The following is a 13,661-nucleotide window of genomic DNA, read 5'->3' on the forward strand; positions in this document are numbered from 1 at the left end:
GCAGAACAAGCCCAGCAACTATCCTGTCATCTCGTCAAGAAAAGACCATCAGTGAACTTTTTGCACTGAATGTCCTACCTTTAAAGCAAAGCCAATACTAGCAGATTAGATGTGTCTCCAATATGGCATTTCAGGCAAAAACATGCCCTGCTGGATACAGGGCCAGGAGGCCACAGGGAGGGGGGAGTCTTCCCTCTGCTCCTACTGTGTGCTTACTTGTTGGGGGAAGCTGGGCTTGACACTGATGCACTGACTGTTCTGTCGAGTGAGAATCCGCTTCCGTCTCCTCTGTCTCAGTACCACATAGATCCGGGCATAGACAAGGACGGTTACTCCAAAGGGCAGATAGAAAGACACCACCGAAGAGTAGATGACAAAATCCGGGTTGGAGATGGAGCAGACACTGGGGTCTCCTGTGAGAGAGAAAAAAGGAGAAAGCACAGCGGTTTACCCAATATGAGACCTCAGTGGGGGCACAGAATATAGCCCCTTAATCACATGTGATGTCTCCACCTCTAATCCACACGGAGCTTTGAGAAACAGGAATTCCCGTCCCACTTACGCTCTCATCGCGTCCCAGTTCACATGCTCCCTCTTCCCTGGAGGCTTGCTTGACTTTCTCATTCAGAACCAACTCGTTCTTCCATTGCGCTTCACAGACCTTTACTTTTGCTTCGTTTATGTAGTGAGCACACATGACCCGATAGTTAAGTTGTATGTGAGGGGTGCCGTCTCGGACACCTGCCCGGTCAGCTTGAAGGGTAGCCGGTCTCATTCAGTTTTGTGTTGCTCACAGTTCACTTAAAAAGAAAATCTGCCAATAGTTACATGCCAGACACTGCTCTACACTGGGGCTGAGAAGAGGCATGACACCATGTCTGCCCTTGAAGAAACTCACAGTCTAGACCAGGGGTCCCCAAACTACGGCCCGCGGGCCACATGCGGCCCCCTGAGGCCATTTATCCGGCCCCCGCCGCACTTCCGGAAGGGGCACCTCTTTCATTGGTGGTCAGTGAGAGGAGCCTAGTTCCCATTGAAATACTGGTCAGTTTGTTGATTTAAATTTACTTGTTCTTTATTTTAAATGTTATATTTGTTCCCGTTTTGTTTTTTTACTTTAAAATAAGATATGTGCAGTGTGCATAGGGATTTGTTCATAGTTTTTTTTATAGTCCGGCCCTCCAATGGTCTGAGGGACAGTGAACTGGCCCCCTGTGTAAAAAGTTTGGGGACCCCTGGTCTAGACGGACAGATGATCCCTTCTATATGCTGTGCTAAGAGCTAAGAGCAGCTCAGGAATGCAGCCTTGGAGGCTGGGGCAGGAGTCGCAGAGATGCAGCCCCAGGGAGGGGCCCTGCTGAGTAGAGGCCTGGAGGAATGTTGAGTGCACCGAATGGACGAAGCCTTCCTTGCCGAGAATGCCAGGTCTCCATTTTGAATCCGGGATATGAGGCAGGTTCTGCCTGAATGTGAGACAGGCATTTGATTTTTCAGGGAATTTCAGCAATGGTCAGGGATGAAATGAGAAGAGGGCCAGTAGGGATATTGTCATTGTGGACACTGTGAATCGAGGAGGGTTCTTGTCCCCGCTCTATGTCCTGGAATGCTCCTGCCACCGCTCCTGTAGGAGGGCCTGTAGTTTTACCTTCATGAATAGCAGAGGTTGAGATTCTTTCAGTGACCAGGAGAGGGCCTGGAACTTGCTCCTCTTCCAGATGATATGCCACGGGCTTTGTACACATTATTTTACCTAATCCATACGGCAACATCATGTAATACAGGTGCCATTACTAACTTTATTCTCAGATAAGCAGACTAAGTAAGGCTCAGAGAGGTTTAGTAACTGGCCCAACATCACGCAGCCCAAAGGGGTAGAAGCCTGGGTATTAGCAACAGCTGTTTCTAATGGTATACCTGGCCAATCTTCATAAAGAGTTGGTGATTTTCCACCCCAAAATTTGGTCTCAGAAGATGTAGACTCAGGTGTAACCCACTGGGGAGAAGGCAGCGGCCACATGGGCCTTTTATTCTGCTTGGACTTCTGAAGTAGCAGAGGCCAGGCAGTCTGAGGTATGAGACCCAGGCATGCCAACTGTGCAATCTTGGGCAAATTATTTAACCATGCCAAGCCTCAGTTTCACTCTCTATAAAAGGAGGATAAAAATATTGTGTCATACAGTGGAAATAAGAATAATTGTCAGCTATTATTATTTATTAATTTTTAACTTTTTTTTTTTTTTCCTGAAGCTGGAAACGGGGAGAGACAGTCAGACAGACTCCCGCATGCGCCCGACCGGGATCCACCCTGCACGCCCACCAGGGGCAATGCTCTGCCCACCAGGGGGCGATGCTCTGCCCTCCGGGGCGTCGCTCTGCCGCGACCAGAGCCACTCTAGTGCCTGGGGCAGAGGCCAAGGAGCCATCCCCAGCGCCCGGGCCATCTTTGCTCCAATGGAGCCTCGGCTGCGGGAGGGGAAGAGAGAGACAGAGAGGAAGGAGGGGGGGGGTGGAGAAGCAAATGGGCGCTTCTCCTATGTGCCCTGGCTGGGAATCGAACCCGGGTCCCTCGCACGCCAGGCCAACACTCTACTGCTGAGCCAACCGGCCAGGGCTAATTTTTAACTTTTTAATTTAATTTTTATCTCCTGAGATTTTTAATTTTTTAAAATTTTATTTAAAAAATTAAATTTAACAGGGTGACATTGATCAATAAGCGTACATAGGTTTCAGGTGAACATTTCTTTTTCTTTTTTTAATAATTTTATTTTTTTAATGGGGTGACATCAATAAATCAGGATACATATATTCAAAGATAACAAGTCCAGGTTATCTTGTCGTTCAATTATGTTGCATACCCATCACCCAAAGTCAGATTGTCCTCTGTCACCTTCTATCTTGTTTTCTTTGTGCCCCTCCCCCTCCCCCTTTCCCTCTCCCATTCCCCCCTCCCCCCCGTAACCACCACACTCTTATCAATGTCTCTTAGTTTCACTTTTATGTCCCACCTATGTATGGAATAATGCAGTTCCTGGTTTTTTCTGATTTACTTATTTTGCTTCGTATCATGTTATCAAGATCCCACCATTTTGCTGTAAATGATCCGATGTCATCATTTCTTATGGCTGAGTAGTATTCCATAGTGTATATGTGCCACATCTTCTTTATCCAGTCATCTATTGACGGGCTTTTTGGTTGTTTCCATGTCCTGGCCACTGTGAACAATGCTGCAATAAACATGGGGCTGCATGTGTCTTTACGTATCAATGTTTCTGAGTTTTGGGGCTATATACCCAGTAGAGGGATTTCTGGGTCATAAGGTAGTTCCATTTTCAGTTTTTTGAGGAACCACCATACTTTCTTCCATAATGGTTGTACTACTTTACATTCGCACCAACAGTGTATGAGGGTTCCTTTTTCTCCACAGCCTCTCCAACATTTGCTATTACCTGTCTTGCTAATAATGGCTAATCGAACAGGTGTGAGGTGGTATCTCATTGCCGTTTTGATTTGCATTTCTCTAATAGCTAAAGAAGATGAGCATCTTTTCATATATCTGTTGGCTATTTGTATTTCTTCCTGGGAGAAGTGTCTGTTCATATCCTCTTCCCATTTTTTTATTGGATTGTTTGTTTGTTTGTTGTTGAGTTTTATGAGTTCTTTGTATATTTTGGATATTAGGCCCTTATCTGAGCTGTTGTTTGAAAATATCATTTCCCATTTAGTTGGCTTTCTGTTTATTTTGTTATCAGTTTCTCTTGCTGAGCAAAAACTTCTTAGTCTGATGTAGTCCCATTCATTAATTTTTGCCTTCACTTCTCTTGCCTGTGGAGTCAAATTCATAAAATGCTCTTTAAAACCCAGGTCCATGAGTTGAGTACCTATGTCTTCTTCTATGTACTTAATTGTTTCAGGTCTTATGTTTAGATATTTGATCTATTTTGAGTTAATTTTAGTACAGGGGGACAAACTGTAGTCCAGTTTCATTCTTTTGCATGTGGCTTTCCAGTTTTCCCAGCACCATTTATTGAAGAGGCTTTCTTTTCTCCATTGTGTGTTGTTGGCCCCTTTATCAAAAATTATTTGACTATATATATGTGGTTTTATTTCTGGACTTTCTATTCTGTTCCATTGGTCTGAGTGTCTATTTTTCTGCCAATACCATGCTGTTTTGATTGTCATGGCCCTATAATAGAGTTTGAAGTCAGGTATTGTAATGCCCCCAGCTTCATTCTTTTTCTTTAGGATTGCTTTGGCTATTCGGGGTTTTTTATAGTTCCATATAAATCTGATGATTTTTTGCTCTATTTCTTTAAAAAACGTCATTGGAAGTTTGATGGGAATTGCATTAAATTTGTATATTGCTTTGGGTAATATAGCCATCTTGATTATATTTATTCTTCCTGGCCAAGAACAAGGTATATTCTTCCATCTCATTATATCTTTTTCGATTTCCCTTAACAATGGTTTATAGTTTTCATTATATAAGTCCTTTACAGTCTTTGTTATGTTTATTCCTAAGTATTTTATTTTTTTTGTTGCAATCGTGAAGGGGATTATTCTTTTGAGTTCATTCTCAATTGTTTCATTGTTGGCATATAGAAAGGCTATTGACTTCTGTATGTTAATTTTGTATCCTGCGAACTTACTGTATTGACTTATTGTTTCTAGTAGTCTTTTTGTGGATTCTTTGGGGTTTTCGATGTATAGGATCATATCATCTGCAAAAAGTGATACCTTTACTTCTTCTTTTCCGATATGGATGCCTTTTATTTCTTTGTCTTGTCTGATTGCTCTGGCTAGAACCTCTAGTACCACATTAAATAAGAGTGGAGAGAGTGGACAACCCTGTCTTGTTCCTGATTTAAGGGGAAAAGCCTTCAGTTTTGTGCCATTTAATATGATGTTAGCTGATGGTTTATCATATATGGCCTTTATCATGTTGAGATATTTTCCTTCTATACCCATTTTGTTGAGAGTCTTAAACATAAAATTGTGTTGTATTTTATCGAAAGCCTTTTCTGCGTCTATTGATAAGATCATGTGGTTTTTGTTCTTTGTTTTGTTGATATGGTGTATTATGTTAACCGTTTTACGTATGTTGAACCATCCTTGAGATTCTGGGATGAATCCCACTTGATCATGATGTATTATTTTTTTAATATGTTATTGTATTCGATTTGCTAGTATTTTGTTTAGTATTTTAGCATCTGTATTCATGAGAGATATTGGTCTGTAGTTTTCTTTTTTTGTGCCATCCTTGCCTGGTTTTGGTATGAGGGTTATGTTGGCCTCATAAAATGTGTTTGGAAGTATTGCTTCTTCTTCAATTTTTTGGAAGACTTTGAGTAGAATAGGAACCAAGTCTTCTTTGAATGTTTGATAAAATTCGCTGGTATAGCCGTCAGGGCCTGGACTTTTATTTTTGGGGAGGTTTTTAATGTTTTTTTCTATTTCTTCTCTACTGATAGTCCTGTTTAGGCTTTCTGCTTCTTCTTGACTCAGTCTAGGAAGGTTGTATTGTTCTAGGAATTTATCCATTTCTTCTAGGTTGTTGAATTTAGTGGCATAACGTTTTTCATAGTATTCTACAATAATTCTTTGTATATCTACGGTGTCCGTGGTGATTTCTCCTCTTTCATTTTGGATTTTGTTTATATGAGTTCTTTCTCTTTTTTCCTTGGTAAGTCTTGCCAAGGGTTTGTCAATTTTGTTGATCTTTTCAAAGAACCAGCTCCTTGTTCTATTAATTTTTTCTATAGTTTTTCTGTTCTCTAATTCATTTATTTCTGCTCTGATTTTTATTATCTCCTTTCTTCGGCTGGTTTTGGGTTGTCTTTGTTCTTCTTTTTCTAGTTCCTTAAGGTGGGAAGTTAAGTGGTTCACTTGGGCTCTCTCTTGTTTGTTCATATATGCCTGAAGTGATATGTACTTCCCTCTTATCACTGCTTTTGCTGCATCCCATAGATTCTGATATGTCGTATTGTCATTTTCATTAGTCTGTATATATCTTTTGATCTCTGCACTTATTTCTTCTTTGACCCATTCATTTTTTAAAAGTATGTTGTTTAGTTTCCACATTTTTGTGGGATTTTTTTCCTTTTTTTTGCAGTTGAATTCTAGTTTCAAAGCTTTATGATCAGAAAATATGCTTGGTACAACTTCAATTTTTCTGAATTTGCTGATGTTGTTTTTGTGGCCCAACATATGGTCAATTCTTGAGAATGATCCATGTACACTGGAGAAAAATGTATACTCAGTCACTTTGAGATGAAATGTCCTGTAGATGTCTATCATATCCAGGTGCTCTAGTGTTTTGTTTAAGGCCACTATGTCTTTGTTGATTCTCTGTTTGGATGACCGATCTAGAGCTGTCAGCGGTGTATTGAGGTCTCCAAGTATGAATGTGTTTTTGTCAGTTTTTGTTTTAAGATCAATAAGTAGCTGTCTTATATATTTTGGTGCTCCTTGGTTTGGTGCATATATATTAAGAATTGTTATGTCTTCTTGATTCAGTGTCCCCTTAGCCATTATGAAATGGCCATTTTTGCCTCTGAGTACTTTTGCTGTCTTGTAGTCAGCATTATCCGATATGAGTATTGCTACACCTGCTTTTTTTTGGATGTTATTTGCTTGGAGTATTGTTTTCCAGCCTTTCACTTTGAATTTGTTTTTATCCTTGTTACTTAGATGAGTTTCCTGTAGGCAGCATACAGTTGGATTTTCTTTTTTAATCCATTCTGCTACTCTGTGCCTTTTTATTGGTGAGTTTAATCCGTTTACATTTAGTGTAATTATTGATACTTGTGAGTTCCCTATTGCCATTTTATAGATTGCTTTCTGTTAGTTTTGTGTCTTGTTTGATCCTTCTCTTTCGTTTTTCTATCTTTTGTTTTTATTTGGTTGTATTCCATACATCTTTCCTCTGTTGCTATCCCTTTTATCTCATGTGCTTCTGTGGTGGTTTTTTCAATGGTGGTTACCTTTGAGTAATGAAAAGGGTCCCTACCCTGTTCATTGTAGCGAACTATTTTGTGAGTACTTTTGCACTCCATCGTCCTTTGCTACTGTTAATCTCCATCTTCTCCCCCTCTTTCTTTTTGTTGTTGTCACAGTTTAAATTTGGTTTTATTGTGTTCTTGGAGCTTTTACTTGTGGCTCTGTTTTTTTTTGTTCTTTGTGTCTGATTGGAGAACCCCCTTTAGTAATTCCTGGAGTGGGGGTTTTCTGATGATAAATTCCCTCATCTTTTCTGTATCTGTGAATGTTTTTATTTCTCCTTCATATTTGAAGGATAGCTTTGATGGGTATAGTATCCGTGGCTGAAAGTTCCTCTCTTTCAGGACTTTAAATATTGGGGTCCACTCTCTTCTAGCTTGTAGAGTTTCTGTTGAGAAATCAGATGATAATCTAATGGGCCTTCCTTTATATGTTGTATTCTTCTTTTCCCTGGCTGCCTTGAGAATTTTTTCTTTGCTGTTGGTTTGTGTCAATTTCATTATGATATGCCTTGGAGTAGGTTTGTTGGGGTTAAGAAAACTAGGAGTTCTGTTTGCTTCTTGAACTTGAGGCTTTAGTTCTTTCCACAGGCTTGGGAAGTTCTCATCTATTATTTGTTTGAGTATGTTCTCCATTCCATTTTCTTTCTCTTCTCCCTCTGATATACCTATTATTCTTATGTTATTCTTTTTGATGGAGTCAGATAATTCTTGTAGGGCTACCTCATTTTTTTAAATTTTTGAGTCTCTTTCTTCTTCTCTCTGTTGTGCCTCAAGTTGCTTGTCTTCTATTTCACTAATCCTCTCTTCTATCTGACCTGTTCTATTAGCTAAGCTTGTTACTTCGTTTTTCAGCTCGTGAATTGAGTTTTTCATCTCTGTTTGATTTGTTTTTATAGTTTCAATTTCCTTGGACATATATTCTTTGTGTTCATTGAGTTGTTTTCTGAGCTCCCTAAATTGCCTTTCTGTGTTTTCTTGTATATCTCTGAGTATTTTTAGGATTTCTATCTTGAATTCTCTGTCACTTAGCTCCAAGGTTTCCAATATATTAAATTTTTTCTCCATAGATTTTTCCTCATCTAGCTGTGTTACCTCTTTCTTTTGTATCCATGATATTCGATTTTCTCTTCCTTAATGGCATCTGAGGGTGGTTTTGTTGATAGTATTAATGAGATTTAATAAAGAATAAAAAGTTAAAAAAAAATAAAAAAATAAAAAATCAAAAAGTTGTTTTTTTAAAAAAAATTAATAATGAAATAAAGAAAAATAAAATAAAATAAAAATTTTAAAAAAAGGAAATTATTCCCCCCCTCCTTTTTTCCTCTCCTCTCCTCTCCCCTCTTTCTTAAGAAAATCTTGTGGTGAACTGTGAATTATAACAAACAATGCCTGTGATGGAGGGCCTGAATTGAGGAAAAGTAATAAAGGGGCAAAAAAAAAAGAAAAAAAAAGAAAAAGAAAAAAAAAGAAAGAAAAAAAAAGGGGGTATGGACCCACAAAAAGCAAATAAGGAAAAAATTTGGGTCAAGAATAAAATGATTTGCTTTTAGGTGTTGGTTGTCTAAGAGTTATGATGAGAGGAATAAGAGGAAAACAGAAAAATGAGGGGACAAATTAAAAAATTACTATTGTATTTAGTGGAACAAGAACTAGATAATATGGAGAGCCAGTGATGGGAGCACTGCTAGTGAGTTAAAAATGTGAAGAAAAAACCCCCCAAAATGCCACAAACATAAGTTTGAGTCCCAGATAAGATAATTTGTTTGTAATTGAGGTTTGAATGAGAGGAGATGTAAAGGAGAAAGGAAGAAACTAATATAGAGGGAGAAAAGAAAGAGAGAGAGAGAAAAAAAGAGGGAACCACTAAAAGAAGAAAAAAGAAAGGAGAGAGAGAGAGAGAGAGAGAGAGAGAGAGAGTTAAGGGTTTTGGAGTGCAACCCTCATAGAGAGAAAGGAAGAGGAGAGAAAAGATAATGGGAGATGTAACACTTATGGGTAGTGTAGTTCAAGGAGGGGAGAGAGTAAGACCAGCAGAGAGTTAATCGGCCAAATTGGAGGAGGAAAAAAAGTATCAAGAATGAATATAAGAGAAACAGATGAACAAATATAATAAAATGTGATAGGTTATAAAGTCTGCAGATTATTCTTGATTTTGAGAGGTTATCTTCTTGCTTTTTCTTTTCTCTCCCTCTTCCTGGTCGGTGACTCTGTACCCCGGGTTCTGCCCCTTTGGCACGCTCAGGTAGAGGTTTGCAGTTGATAAGTCTCTATGGCAATGTCATGTATTGTGCTTTAGTCTCGTTGGCAGTCAAGGCTCATTAGCATTTATAGGCTCCGACAGTGAGAGAGTCCGTGTTCCTGGAGCCTTTCTCCTAGTCTTTCCTTCCTCAATTAGTAGCCTGATAATCCAGCTATGGGGTTGCTGCTGCCTCTGCCTGGATAGTAAGAGGCTCAAAGAGCTGGCAACTCCCCACTCTATTTCTTTTTTTTTTTTTCCTTTTTTTTTTTTTTCCCACTCTATTTCCACTCAGCACAGGGCTCTGGGTAAGGCTCAGTCAGTCAGAGCTGCTAGCATAATCAGGCGGGCTTTCCGCCCACTCAAAGACCTCTGGCTCTGCCACTCTGTCCGGTAACACAGGCGGGCACCCACTTCCGGGGTGCTTGGAGGAAACTCTCGCTCAGTATCTGCGTGCGCAGACCAGGATATCCGGCCAGCAGTCTCACGCTCTGAGTGAAACCCCCAACCGCATGGAAAAGTTGCAGCGTTGGAATTGGCTCTCGCTCCGTCCCCGTGCGCAGCTTTTGCAAGGCGCTGGGGTGGCCCGAGATTCCGCTTTGGCCCACACAAAGGCCCCTGACTCTGCCCCTCTGTGCGATAACACGGGCGCGCACTGCCGAGGCACTCGGAGGAATCTCTCACTCACTATCTGCGTGCGCAGACCAGGATATGAGGCCGGCCGCGTTTCCCTCTGAGTGAAACCCCCACCAGCACGGAAAATTTCCACCGTTGGAATTAGTTCTTGCTCCCTCCCATGCGCGGCTTTCCCAGGGCGCTGGGGCTGCCCAGAGATTCTGCTTTCGGCCCACAGAAAGGCCTCTGACTCTGCCTCTCTGTGGGGTAACACGGGCACCCACTCCCGGGGCTTAGGAAGAAATCTCTCGCCCGCTAACTGCGCACCGACCAGGAGATCAGGTAAAATGGCTGCCCCACTTGTCTTTCTTTGTTTGGGTTTGGCACGAGTGTTAGCTTGTATTGCCCGGGTTGCCACAGGATCAGTTTTTCCTCGGCTTGGATCTCCATGCCACAGCCTGGTTCGGCCGTTTGTGCCGCGGCCTGGATCTATTCACCCCCTTTGCCTGCCTCAGTTTCTATATTCACAGTTACCAGAGAAAGCCGCCCTGTTTAAGTTAGTGAGGAAGGTGGAGCATTTCTTACTCCCTAATTCCTTCGGGGTTTGGTTATATATTCAGCCAATTTTTCACTCGATCATACCTTCAGGTGTATTGCGAAGCATCTGGAGGCTCCAAGTATAGGTTTTTCTGTTTCTGGTTGAAGATCTTGTTGAGTTTTGGGGGAGATTTATCGGTATCGCTTCTTACCCCGCCATTACTCTGACGTCATCTCTCTTTTCTTTTTTTCACTGAGGCAGAGAATCAGAGAGAGGGATAGATATGGACAGACAGACAGGAAGGGAGAGAGATAAGAAGCATCTGTTCTTCATTGTGGCACCTTAGTTGTTCATTGATTGCTTTGTCATATGTGCCTTGATTGGAGGGCTGCAGCACAGTGAGTGACGCCTTGTTCAAGCCAGAAACCTTGGGCTTCAAGCCAGTGACCTTTGGGCTCAAGCCAGTGACCATGGGGTCATGTCTATGATCCCGTGCTCAAGCTGAACCCCTTGCTCAAGCTGTAAGCCCCTGCTGAAACCAGATGAGCCCACACTCAAGCTGGCAACCTCAGGGTTTCAAACCTAGGTCCTCTGTGTCCCAATCTAACGCTCTATCCACTGTGTCACCGTCTGGTCAGGCTGAGGTAAACATTTCTATAGCACTTGAACTGTTGATTATGTTGTATACCCATCACCCAAAGTCAAATCATTTTTCATCACCTTATATTTGTTCCTATTTACACCCTACTCCTACCCCCATCCGACATCACCCTCCCCCTGGTAACCAGTTCACTTTTATCTATGTCCATGAGTCTCAGATTTATATCCCCCCACGTGTGAAATCATATAGTTCTCGGCTTTTTCTGATTTACTTATTTCACTTGGTATAAATGTTCTCAAGGTCCATCCATGTTGTCATAATGGCACTATGTCATCACTTCTTATGGCTGAGTAGTATTCCATTGTATATATATACCACATCTTCTTTATCTAGTCCTCTATCAAAGGACATCTTGGTTGTGTTCATGTCTTGGACACTGTGAATAATGCTGAAGTGTACATGGAGGTGCAAGTGTCTTTATATACCAATGTTGTCAAGTTTTTCAGGTAGAAACCCAGTAGAGGGATTGCTGGGTCATATGGTAGTCCTATTCTTAATTTTTTGAGGAACCACCATACTTTCTTCAATAGTAGCTGTACAGTTTACATTCCTACCAGCAGTGAATAAGAACTTTTTCTCTACAACCTCTCCAACACTTGTTATTACCTGTCTTCACTTGATCTTAGCCAAAAGGCCGAGAAGCAATTTGTTATTACCTGTCCTGTTGATAATAGCCAATCTAACAGGTGTGAGGTGGTATCTCATTGTAGTTTTGATTTGCATTTCTTGAATAGCTAGTGATGATGAGCATCTTTTCACGTATCTGTTGACCATTTGTGGGTCCTGTTGGGAGAATTGTCTGTTCAGGTCCTACTCGCCATTTAAAAAAAATTTTTTTTTTAAGATTTTATTTATTCATTTTAGAGAGGAGAGAGAAAGAGAGAAGGGGGGTAGGAGCAGGAAGCATCCACTCCCATATGTGCTTTGATCAGACAAAGCCAGGAACTGGCAACTTCAGTGTTCCAGGTCAACACTTTATCAACTGTGCCACCACAGGTCAAGCCCTGTTCCCCATTTTTTTTTTTTTTTTGTATTTTTCCAAAGTGAGAAGCAGGGGGAGGCAGACAGACAGACTCCCGCATGCACCTGACCAGGATCCACCCGGCATGCCCACTAGGGGGAGATTTTCAGCCTCTCTGGGGCATTACTCCGCTGCAATCGGAGCCATTCTAATGTCTGAGGTGGAAGCCATGGAGCCATCCTCAGCACCCGGGCCAACTTTGCTCCAATGGAGCCTTGGCTGTGGGAAGGGAAGAGAGAGACAGAGAGAAAGGAGAGGGGGAGGGGTGGAGAAGCAGATGGGTGCTTCTTCTGTGTGTCCTGCCTGGGAATTGAACCCGGGACTTCCACACGCCAGGCCGGCACTCGACTGCTGAGCCAACTGGCCAGGCTCCTCCCTATTTTTTAATTAGATTGTTTGCTTGTTTGTCGCTGAGCTTTGTAAGTATATATTTTGGATATTAACCCCTTATCGGAGCTTTTGTTTGCAAATATCATCTCCCATTTAGTTGGTTCCCTATTTGTTTTGTTGTCAGTTTCTTTTGTTGTGCAGAAGCTTTTTAGTTTGATGTACAGGGGTCCTCACATACTACACAGATCTGTTTCTAAGACAGTGATGTAACCCGAATTTTGGTGTAAGTCCAAACACATTCTAGCCTAAGTCACTTATCTATCCTACACAGTTGTAAAATCATAATCTAGAACATAAAAGCACTACTAAGCCACAGAAACAGGAAAAGGACATAAATATACTGTACTGTACACTGTACTATAGCTAGCAGAGAAAAATGAGTGTAAAAAAATTCCTTACCTTTATTTGTGTGGTTGGCTTGTACACTGGTAGGGGCATTGCAAGGTGGGAGAGAGTGACCTATTGGGAGGAGGAAGCTGGAGAGGCAGGAGAACCTGCAGAAAGTGCTGTAGGTACTGGGTCAGGTGAGTCAGGATTGCTTAAGGAACATGCAGGGGATGCTGGAGAGAATTCTACCTGTACTACAGGTGTTTCATCTCGAGAAGCAGCAGATATAGAGGGTACAGGATCTGTTGCAGGCCTCTCTGCCTTCTTTTTTTTTTTTTTTTTTTTTTTTCATTTTTCCGAAGCTGGAAACGGGGAGGCAGTCAGACAGACTCCCGCATGCGCCCGACCGGGATCCACCCGGCATGCCCACCAGGGGGCAATGCTTTGCCCCTCTGGGGCGTTGCTATGTTGCGTCCAGAGCCATTCTAGCGCCTGAGGCAGAGGCCACAGAGCCATCCCCAGCGCCCGGGCCATCTTTGCTCCAATGGAGCCTTAGCTGCGGGAGGGGAAGAGAGAGACAGAGAGGAAGGAGAGGGGCAGGGGTGGAGAAGCAGATGGGCGCTTCTCCTGTGTGCCCTGGCCGGGAATTGAACCCAGGACTCCTGCACGCCGGGCCGACGCTCTACCGCTGAGCCAACTGGCCAGGGCTCTGCCTTCTTAAAAAATTGTTCCAGTCTAGTCTGGAAGCTTGATGACTTCTTCTTCTCCAAAATCTGCCTATAGCATTGCAAAGCATCCATAACAACTCTGTAGACCATACTGACTCTGTCATCAATGGGTTCCTCAGCTTGAAATTTTGCCAACCCATCCTCCAC

General features: G+C 42.1%; 1 protein-coding gene across 1 annotated transcript in view; it reads right to left on the reverse strand.

The window, feature by feature from the left end:
- DRD3 (dopamine receptor D3) overlaps positions 1-13,661 on the reverse strand; it is a 60,986-nt gene that overhangs the window by 6,499 nt on the left and 40,826 nt on the right. Inside the window, exon 5 of the mRNA XM_066347365.1 lies at positions 217-413. Within this exon, the coding sequence (XP_066203462.1) occupies positions 217-413 (197 nt within the window). The remainder of the gene's footprint in view (positions 1-216; positions 414-13,661) is intronic.

The sequence above is a fragment of the Saccopteryx leptura genome, chromosome 8, assembly GCF_036850995.1.
Source record: "Saccopteryx leptura isolate mSacLep1 chromosome 8, mSacLep1_pri_phased_curated, whole genome shotgun sequence".
NCBI lineage: Eukaryota > Metazoa > Chordata > Mammalia > Chiroptera > Emballonuridae > Saccopteryx > Saccopteryx leptura.